The 9704-nt window shown below is 35.6% G+C and overlaps 2 protein-coding genes across 2 annotated transcripts; one reads left to right on the top strand and one right to left on the bottom strand.

The window, feature by feature from the left end:
- The first annotated feature begins 1157 nt into the window (after window positions 1-1157).
- LOC121207807 (eukaryotic translation initiation factor 3 subunit G) lies at window positions 1158-3745 on the top strand. Its single transcript, XM_041078191.1, has 2 exons — window positions 1158-1641; window positions 3031-3745. The coding sequence occupies exons 1-2, from the start codon at window positions 1308-1310 to the stop codon at window positions 3567-3569; spliced, it is 873 nt and encodes a 290-aa protein (XP_040934125.1). The 5' UTR covers window positions 1158-1307; the 3' UTR covers window positions 3570-3745.
- Window positions 3746-4756: 1011 nt separating this feature from the next.
- On the bottom strand, window positions 4757-9495 carry LOC121207805 (wall-associated receptor kinase-like 20). Its single transcript, XM_041078188.1, has 3 exons — window positions 8315-9495; window positions 8164-8223; window positions 4757-5933 (listed from the first exon to the last, which is right to left on the bottom strand). Exons 1-3 carry the CDS (start codon window positions 9084-9086, stop codon window positions 4876-4878), a joined length of 1890 nt encoding a protein of 629 aa, XP_040934122.1. The 5' UTR covers window positions 9087-9495; the 3' UTR covers window positions 4757-4875.
- Window positions 9496-9704: the final 209 nt, after the last annotated feature.

Below are 9704 nucleotides of genomic sequence, written 5' to 3'. Positions count from 1 at the left end.
TGTTGAGTGTAGCAATTATAGGGGCTCAGCCAACAACAATTTGCATGCTAGTTTGGTCTTTGCGATAGGTCTACTCCTCGCTCTCATGCCACTAAAGTATCCTCAGAAGATCCTTCAGACCCACAGTGCCACCGTGTCGGTATCACCCTCATACTTGTTTACGCCGCAGCTTGGAAAACCGAACATCATCTTCAAACCAACAACAATAACTCATTAATTTACCGAATCATAGTTACCAAAATCAGTCTCTTTACTAGAAGCCTCGCCACCGTTGTATTAGTTTTGCTTATCGTCCCGGCAATTGGGTGGTTTATTCTTTTTGTTTGGACCTTCTTCTTGGTCAAGCAATTTTACGAGGCATGGCAAATGTTCGACCTGCTCTACAGGTCAACTTTATTGGTTACCTATGTCTTCTATCACGTGTTTGGTCTCCCTGGTCAGTACAACCAAGCTATAAGGGGGTTACCCGTTTAAGCTTTGGCTTTGTTGATTGTTAAGCATTAAGTAATTAGAAATATATGTAACATATAAATTAGTGTTTATAAATAATTTATTATAATTGTTATTTCTGCAAATACTTGATTATTAGTTAAATAATTTTTTTACTAACATATATATATGTGCGTGTATTGCGAAAAAGTTGTATATGTACTAGTGCGAGGAGAAATTATTTTGTGGATCCTTCCATCACATCATTAATGGTTCCTTTCTAATTATTTGATGATATTTTAACAAATTTTCTCATGACATTGATACATAAATTTGATAATTTTTTTACTCTAAACTCCAAATCCCGAACTTTAAACTAGAATCCTGAGCTTGAACTTTAAACTCATTCAAGATTCAAGGTTCAATGTGAGGTTGGGGTTTAGAGTTTAAAATTTAAGTTCGAGGTTTGAGTTCAAATTCGAGGTTTAAGATTCCATGATTTTTTTGTGATGAAAGTTGTTTTTTTAAGAAAACTTATATTATCATTTAGAATGAAATAGTTAACGATGTTAACTATTTGAGTTAACTAGTCACGTTATAAAAGTTGAGGATCAAATTATGTCGAATCAAAAGTTAGGGACCAAATCTCAAATTCAACCATAGTAGAAAGATCCAAATGAGAATTCGACCAACAATAAATGCGTTGGCGTATATTCCCATGTGATACAAAAGAAACGACGTCGTAACAAACATATAAACTCTAGCAAAACCCTTTCATCTCTTCAACTTACCCCTCTCTCTCTCGCTTACATCGTGTAATCTCAATAGCCCTATCAGGCGCCGCCCTCAAGCTCTATCTGACTCAAAACTCTAAAACCATGGCAATCGACAAAAACGAACCCAGCAAGCTCCGTTGGGGAGAGCTTGAGGAAGACGACGACCTGGACTTTTTGTTACCCCCAAAAGAAGTGATCGGCCCAGACGAAAACGGGATAAAAAAGGTGATAGAATACAGGTTTAACGATGAAGGTAACAAGGTGAAAATAACAACGACGACCCGCGTCCGAAAGCTGGCGAAAGCCCGGTTGAGTAAACGGGCTTTGGAAAGAAGGAATTGGGACAAGTTCGGGGACGCCGTGCGTGAAGATGTTGGGAGTCGGCTCACCATGGTGTCTACTGAAGAGATCCTTCTTGAACGACCTAGAGCCCCTGGTTCGATTCTAATCACCCCCTTTTTTTTGTTAATTTTTTATTGGGTTTTTGTCGTTAATTATAGATTTGATGAAATTGAATATATTATTGTTGGATTTCTTCTATTGGATTTGATTATGGTTAAATTTCCTTTGATTTAGGGTATGATTATTGTTAAATTTGCTTTGGGTATAAATTTCTAAAAGGGTAATTTATTGGGTAAAGAAGAGATTTGTGATTGATCTTTCTATAGAACAATTTTTGTTAGCATTGGTGTTTGAGTAAATAACATAATTGAAGGATTAAAAGTTAGGATATTGATTTATCGGGTAATGTAATGCATAATTTTATCTTTATATGGATTAATTATGATAGAACTAATGTTGCATTGTAGTTATATTATTTATTTCAATCAATAATCACATTTCTATATATTTGTTAATGCATAAATATGGGTTTGGCTGTTGATGTCGGTTCACCCAGAGTCCGAGAGCTGCAAGTGGTCTTCTAACAGAAGTGGGAGAGGCGCTTTCGCTTTCTCCTGATTTTCTCTTGAGTTGGGAATGAGAGAGTCCTTTCACTTGGGTCACGAGGGGAGGCTTATATAGCCCTCAAGTCCTGGGGGACAAGTATGGGGTGTGTAAGGGCCACGTGTAGAGTACCACTTGCGGCTTTCGGCCTCCGGGTGAACCGCCAGCAACCACTGAACCCATATTTACGCGTCATCGATATTTATAATAAATTTTAAGAACATTTCTAGCAATTAATGGTATATGAACTTTATTTGTTCATTTGATTATGGTGGTCAATTAGCCAATCACATACTGGCCGTTGTGTGGCTGTTTATTTGTGTGAATGGTCAGTAAGCCACCTATAGCAGCTGTTTGTGGCCTTTTTCTTCACAGTGAAACATGTCTCTATTTTTTTCACTTTTGAGCCACTAACTACATTCATTGGTATTTCGCCACTCTCCCTACTAGCAATCTAAACCAGATCTTCAACCCCTTTTTTCCATTCAATCGCTTGGTTATTTGTTTTAAAAATTAGCGCTTCTATGATTCTTATAGGTTTTTGTATTTCATTTGAACATGGTTGATAAGTTCTGCCTATCATGTTTTAATCAAATGGCTTTTGTTTAATGTGGAATTCTCACGGGGTCTTGAGTAGCATATTTGCTTAGCCAGCATTCAATTGTTTAACTGTGAAACCAAGAAATTGGTGTCATTCCGAGGCCGTTAACAACATCCAAGAAACATTTATTTTTTAAAATTTGTGGTTTCAGCATAAACCTTGAAAGTTTTGTTCTGACACAAGCGGACTCTGTGGTTGTAAACTTCCAAATTTTTGGGTTTTCGTCCCTTGTTTGGACTTTTGGATGTGAAAACTTTTGAAATATCGAGTTGTTTACAGGTACCAAACCGGAAGAAGCAAAGGCTTCTGGTGACGGCTTGGCTCAGCTTAGCAAAGGAGGTGCTGTCCTCATGGTGTGCCGAACATGCGGTAAGAAAGGTGATCACTGGACCTCCAAATGTCCTTACAAGGATCTTGCTGCTCCAGTTGAATCCTTTGTTGATAAGCCCGCGGCAGCCGAGACCTCGGCAGCTGCTCCTGGAGCTGGAAAGGGAGCCTATGTTCCACCAAGCATGAGAGCCGGTGCAGAGAGAACAACCGGATCGGATATGAGACGTAGGAACGATGAAAACTCTGTGAGGGTAACAAACTTATCTGAGGACACTCGGGAGGCTGACTTGCATGAACTTTTCCGACCATTTGGTGCTGTGACGCGTGTGTATGTCGCTATGGATCAGAAGACAGGCACAAGTAGAGGGTTCGGTTTTGTCAACTTTGTGAACAGAGAGGATGCTCAAAGAGCTATTAACAAGCTGAACGGATATGGGTACGACAATCTCATCCTGCGAGTCGAATGGGCCACACCAAGAACAAACTAGAACATTATCATCTTCGTGGTGTTTAGCTTTTCTCAAACATTGTTAACAGTTGCAATTCACTGTCTGAAGTGCAGATTTTGGCCTTTTTTCCCCCTTTTTTTCTTTTAATTTTAATTTACATTCGTGCATGACTGTTATACTTGAGATCTTATTTATTTAAGTTGAATTCTTGGTTATCTTGATTGTGTTTGCCAGTTGAGCATGTCATATTAAAAGCCCATAAAACCCTAAATATATCCTTAATTTATATATATTAACTTTTATAATATATGCTTGCAATTTGCTTGATGCAAAATAGAAGTGATCTCTCTTTCATCTTTGTCTACATTCATTCATTGGTTTTTTATTTTTACTCTTTTTGGGTTATTTTAAAACTCATTATCTTCGGTAAAAGGGTAAGCAATTAGGCAGCCACATAATTTGCCCATTGTTCTTTTTGGCGTGTGCGCTCGCGCTCGCGCGAATGGTCAGTATCCCATCATTATCAGCTCTTTTTGGCCTTTTCATTTTCCTTCGTGGAAGTGGAACTGAAATTCTGGGTTTTCACTCAGTAACACCGTTCATGCTTTCGGTTATCTCTCAAAGTATAATTTGAAATATAAGAAATTTTGAATAAAAATATTAAATTTGAAAAATAAGTTTAAACAAAAAATTTAAGTTCGTTTAAAACATGGATCGGATTCAAGCTTGAATACTCAAAGCCTATATTTGACTCGGTCCGTTTTTACGTTTATAATATAATACATTATGTTATTTATATATTATATAATTTATAATATAAAAACTAAATCTATAATAATATACAATAAATCCTATTAGACTTGTGGAAAGTATATATTTAAAATAAAGAGGTTAGTTAAAAACAATATATAATAAATAATGAAATGTATGATTTAAAATTAATTAATAATAATATATGAAATATACACGACATTTAAAATGAAAAATAATAGACTAAAAGTCTCATAGATTGAATTGCGAACAAAATGAAATTTAAACACCTTAATACATTATATTAAAAATATTTATCATGATATTGTCATCAATCTTGTGTTAATATCAAATTGACTTGTGACAACGCCTCAATTAACAATATTATCAATATTAAAAATTTTATCACGCGTATAAAAATTTTGTATTTAAAACACAAATATGACTATTAATATATACAAATATGTAAAAAAATATATTAAAGTTTCACATACTAATAATTAATACGCCAAAAACCATAAATAACATCAAAACAAAAAAAAAGTGAAGCATAAACAGCTACATGGTACTTACTATGAAAAAACAAAAACTAGTTTTAAACAGTCTTACCTGTAGCAATGCAAATGATGTACTCAATTTCTTCAGTAACTTCTTTCATGGAGGGTCTATTTTGTCTACGTTCTTCCAAGCAACTCAATGCAAGAAATCCCAATGCCTTCATAGTATCTATCTCTAATGGACTCGCTTTTTCTTTCAATATCGGATCAACCACGTCCATCAGTTTCTCTTCATCTGTCATTCTTTTCACGTATATCGCCAAGTTCACATCGTCAGCATCTCGGTTGAAATCAATGGCTTTTTGTGAAGTTAAAAGCTCTAACAAGACAACCCCGAAACTATAAACGTCACTTTTATCGGTTAATTGGTAGTTTCGGTAATATTCCGGGTCGAGATATCCGAGGGTGCCTTGAGCACAAGTTGATACGTGGCTCATATCGGTGTGAGCTAATCGTGATAACCCAAAATCCGAAACTTTGGCGTTATGTTTCACGTCAAGTAGGATGTTACTAGATTTGACGTCTCTATGGTATATAGGAGGGACTGCGGAGAAATGTAGGTATGCGAGACCTTCGGCTGTGTCGCGAGCAATTTGGAGACGACGGGTCCAAGTGAGTAGACCTCGGTCATTAATGTTTGGGCTCTGGAGATGATCTAAGAGGTTACCGTTTTCGATGAACTCATAAACCATTATAGGTTGGTCGAGTTCAACGCAACATCCGAGTAGTCCAACAAGGCTTCGATGATTGACTTGGCATAGGATTCGTACTTCGTTGAGGACTTGATCGGTGCCTTTTGTGTTGCCGAGCTTGGCACATTTGACAGCAACCGGAGTACCGTCGTCAAGGATTCCTTTATAGACTTCGCCGTAGCCACCGGCACCTAGGATTCGGTCTTTCGAGAAATTGTTGGTTGCTTTCTTGATCTCTTTGCCCGTGAAAACCTTGGCTGCTTTGCCTCCATTGTTGGCATTTAGGATTGTTTCACGTTCCTTGCGTAGGCGCTCTTGAGCTTCGACTATCCGCCTATGTCGTCTGTAGAGCAAAATGCCGATGATCACTGCAACGAGCGCCGTACCAAGTCCAGCTGTTAAACCTACAAGTGATTTGCAATGCAGTGAAGACATTGGATTGATGATGATCTTAACACAAGCAGCAAATTCAGAAACCATTCACAAATAACAATTACCAAACTCAAGGGCTAAATTGATAGAGTAATGCTCGGATCTTTATCGTTTCAAGTTGGTTTTAGATAACGTCAAACCTGGTTTTATAATTTTTGACTTATTTTAGGATAAAGTTTTCAGATACGGACCCGTGATCGAACTTCACAAATTGATTTGACGAATTCAATCAATCTGACTAATTTAATTAATTTATTTATTTTAAAAAACTCAAAAATAAAAAAAAAATTATTACAAAAAACAAGAAAATTAGTTCAACCAATTTTATAACCTGGTTCAATCAATTTGTGGGTTAATCAATCTAACCTCAATTTCCAGACCGATACTCTGACCAATTCTATCCAATTTAAACAATATTGATTCAAAACAGTTTTTGATCTAAGTCATTCTAAGTTTAAGTCAATTCAAAGTTTGACTTACTTTAAATTCGGGTCAATAAAAAATTTAAAGTTTCAAACTTTTAAATCCAATCATTATAGACTCGAGCTATTTCGATCCGAGTCCATTTAAATTCAACTGATTCAAATTTAGTATGGAACAAGTATCAAATTGTTTTCTTTTTATGATCAGATGGAATCGGATTAGGATTCGATTTAGGAGTCAAAATCAATGAAAGGGTTGAGCAGCCTTTATAACTTGATGTGAATGAGAATGCACCTAAATATTGTTGGAACTTAATACTTGTACGGTGGTCAAAGATATACTGCAAATAGCCTAACAACATATCTAGAAACTTGAAACAAAACATGACATAAAGGCTTAGCTATGACTTTTGACTATTCAAAGGTCAAACCCCAAATTTATGATATCAGACAAAAGTGACGTTTCCCAAACCAAACATGGGATGTTGTTATCGGATTACACCCCATTTTCAACCTTCTCACTTCATCCTCAACTATTTTTAATCATAAATATTGTCATTTATTAGTATTAATTACGTTTATACTAACTGCTCATCTATTTTCTAACCTCACTTACATATCAAAAGAGAAAAATAAAACACAGTAGTAAATTTTCAGAAGAAATCAATATTTATTCAACCGAATGATAAAAAGTTTGATATCTTAAATAAAATTTTAAGATAAAAAATGATAATAAAAAAATAAAATAAAGTGAGCAAAATTCGATTTAATGCAAAAAATTCAATAAAAAATTCAAATTTTGAATTAAATAATTTGAGTTAATTGAGTTATTCAGACTAAGTCGAATATGAATTACACAATTCGAGTTATTCGAAAATTCGAATAGAAAAAGTTAAAATTACGTCGTTTTGATAAATAATTACCTTTTCTAAAATTAAAAATCAAAACCATTAACCCATCAACCTTACTTTGCATGTACAATTCATTTCCTTCTCGAATCCCTATATTATACTTTTGGTATATCATTTTGTTTTCTTCTATATAGGATAGCTCTTGATGCATAACCATGCACTATGTAAATATAACTATGCATGTGGCGTAATAGCTTATGTAGTTGACTCGATTAATGGCCACAATGATAGTCTTGCAACATTAGGTATAGTTACTTTGCATGCTTAAAATAGTTCTTTACATGTAATTATTAAACAATTTATATTGTTTATATAGTTAAATGATTTTCTACTTCATACACTAGTTAAATAATCGATCCATGTAAACGCAATATTGAGTATAAATAATAAGATTCGTTAACTTGACTCAAAATTTTTTAACTCGATTTGATTCAACTCGATCAAATACTCACTCCTACCTCAATTCTAATAACCAACAAGCTATTCTTATTTGTGCTTAATCAAGTTAACTTAAACAACTTAATTTTTATCTCTAATCAAGTATGAACTTATTCAATTAAACTCGAACAAAATTTGTAACAACTTAAACCCGACTCGATTTTTTTTTTTTTCAGATCTTTCAGCACTATTTTGAAATATTATGACCCAACAACCTTCCTAACTTCATTATTAATCCAAAGAAATATCTGAATTTCCTCCAAAAAAAGGAAATAGATATTTTCTCAGATAAATCCTTTTTTAAGTCTCTTTAGCACTCATCTGCTCCAAATTGCCTCAATTTTCGAACAAGTTGGCATCTTTTACTAAAAAAAATTCAAAATTAATTAAAAAATTAAAAAAAATTGTTTTTAAATCTTTGTAGTATTTACCTGCGATCAAAGCAGTCCGATTTGAGTCGCTGCAACCATCAGGATTCTGACACGTACTAACTGAAAGAAAAAGGCTCCGGAAATCAGCCAATGAGATCATGCCAGGCTTAAATACTACCGCGAGAGTAAAAAAAATTAAATAAAAACTTACTCTTAGCACAAACCCCTTCAATCGGATCCCAAAACAAGCCGGAATTACAAAAACACCTCCGGGTCCCATTCGAATTCGGGCCTGATCCACAAGTGGAGTTCCTATCACAATCCGCTTGGGTACCACAAACTGGTTCAGGCGGCGAAACCCACTGCAATTCCATTCCTGGTTCAGGCCACCGGTTCACCGGCAAATCCGATTGCAGGTTAACAAAGCTCGTATAAGCCCTACACCCGGTCTCCCTCGCCCGAATAGCATACGCCGTCGCTCCTCCGCCGGCTCTGAACGTACAACAGATCGGCGCCGCCTCGCAAGCCGCGGCTCTAGAACTCTCGTTGACGTACTCGTGGCATAACCCGTTGGATGAACAGTTTAACGGGGAACGGAGGATCGAGTCCGTACAGTTCAAGAACAAGACGGTGTTGCTGCTGGTGATGTTGAAAGGCAAACTACTGTTGAGCTGCACGCCTTCGAAACGGAGATCAGTGGTGACGCACGTGTTGGGGACGAGACTCGCTGGTTGGATAACGAGCCGTTGATTGAACCGATTGATGGACGTGATCGGGTAGGTGTTGTTAAGTGTATCGAAGACCAGTGAGCCCGCGTCGCAGCGGATTTTGTAGTTTTGGTCGCCGCAGGAGGGACCGGTGGAGAGAGGGTAAGGGACGGCGGTGGAACCGCAGTTCGGACAGCGGTTGACGGAAACAGTTAAGCCGACGGCGCACGTTAGCAGAAGCAGCGCCGTCGATAGGAGGTTAAGCGTTACCGCCATTTTTGTTGAGAATGTTTGACTGAATTGAAGATGCTTTGCATCTGTGACTTTTTAAATGTGTCGGATTTTGGAGGTATAGTTGTAAATGTTGGATTTATGAAGGTTAATATTGGAAAATTAAGGAAGATTCCTAAGTTGTCTAAAAAATTTGACCTTTATAGGTTTTTTTTTTTTCAACATTTCCTGCTATAAAGTGAAGTCAACTATTAAAATTTTAGGTCTATTTCTGATCTCATTCCTTTATTCAACCAAAATTGAGAAATTAACCCATTTATTTTAATTTATTATAATTTGATCCTCAAATTTTATGAAAAATGTGAAAATAATTCTTATCTCAATTTTTATCATTGCTATTGTAATAATTAAAACAACGTGAATTTGAACACACTTAAATGCATATATATTTTTTAATTTTTGAAGTTATAAATACAAGTAATATGAATCGTATAAAACTTCTTTTTTGTAAAATACGAATTAAATGTCCTAAGGTTTTAAAAAAAATCATTTTCAATATATCACATAATAACTTATTTGTGAATATTTAAATGGTATTATCGAATAATTCTTTATATCCAAAGTTCCATTGCACATTAAGGACTTGCCAAATAAATATATATT

This window comes from Gossypium hirsutum, chromosome A10 (genome assembly GCF_007990345.1).
Source record: "Gossypium hirsutum isolate 1008001.06 chromosome A10, Gossypium_hirsutum_v2.1, whole genome shotgun sequence".
Taxonomy (NCBI): domain Eukaryota; kingdom Viridiplantae; phylum Streptophyta; class Magnoliopsida; order Malvales; family Malvaceae; genus Gossypium; species Gossypium hirsutum.
Note: the sequence above shows the minus strand (reverse complement) of the source record. Positions and strands in the feature narration are given on the sequence as shown.

Excerpts from the sequence above, each read along its gene's own strand:
- LOC121207807 (XM_041078191.1), top strand. The coding sequence starts at position 1,308 with ATGGCAATCGACAAAAACGAACCCAGCAAGCTCCGTTGGGGAGAGCTT. Across the intron at positions 1,642-3,030 it reads TGAACGACCTAGAGCCCCTG|GTACCAAACCGGAAGAAGCA; the intron begins GTTCGATTCTAA and ends AGTTGTTTACAG.
- LOC121207805 (XM_041078188.1), bottom strand. The coding sequence starts at position 9,086 with ATGGCGGTAACGCTTAACCTCCTATCGACGGCGCTGCTTCTGCTAACG. Across the intron at positions 8,224-8,314 it reads TGAAGGGGTTTGTGCTAAGA|TTAGTACGTGTCAGAATCCT; the intron begins GTAAGTTTTTAT and ends TTTTTCTTTCAG. Across the intron at positions 5,934-8,163 it reads TCGGACTGCTTTGATCGCAG|GTTTAACAGCTGGACTTGGT; the intron begins GTAAATACTACA and ends AATCACTTGTAG.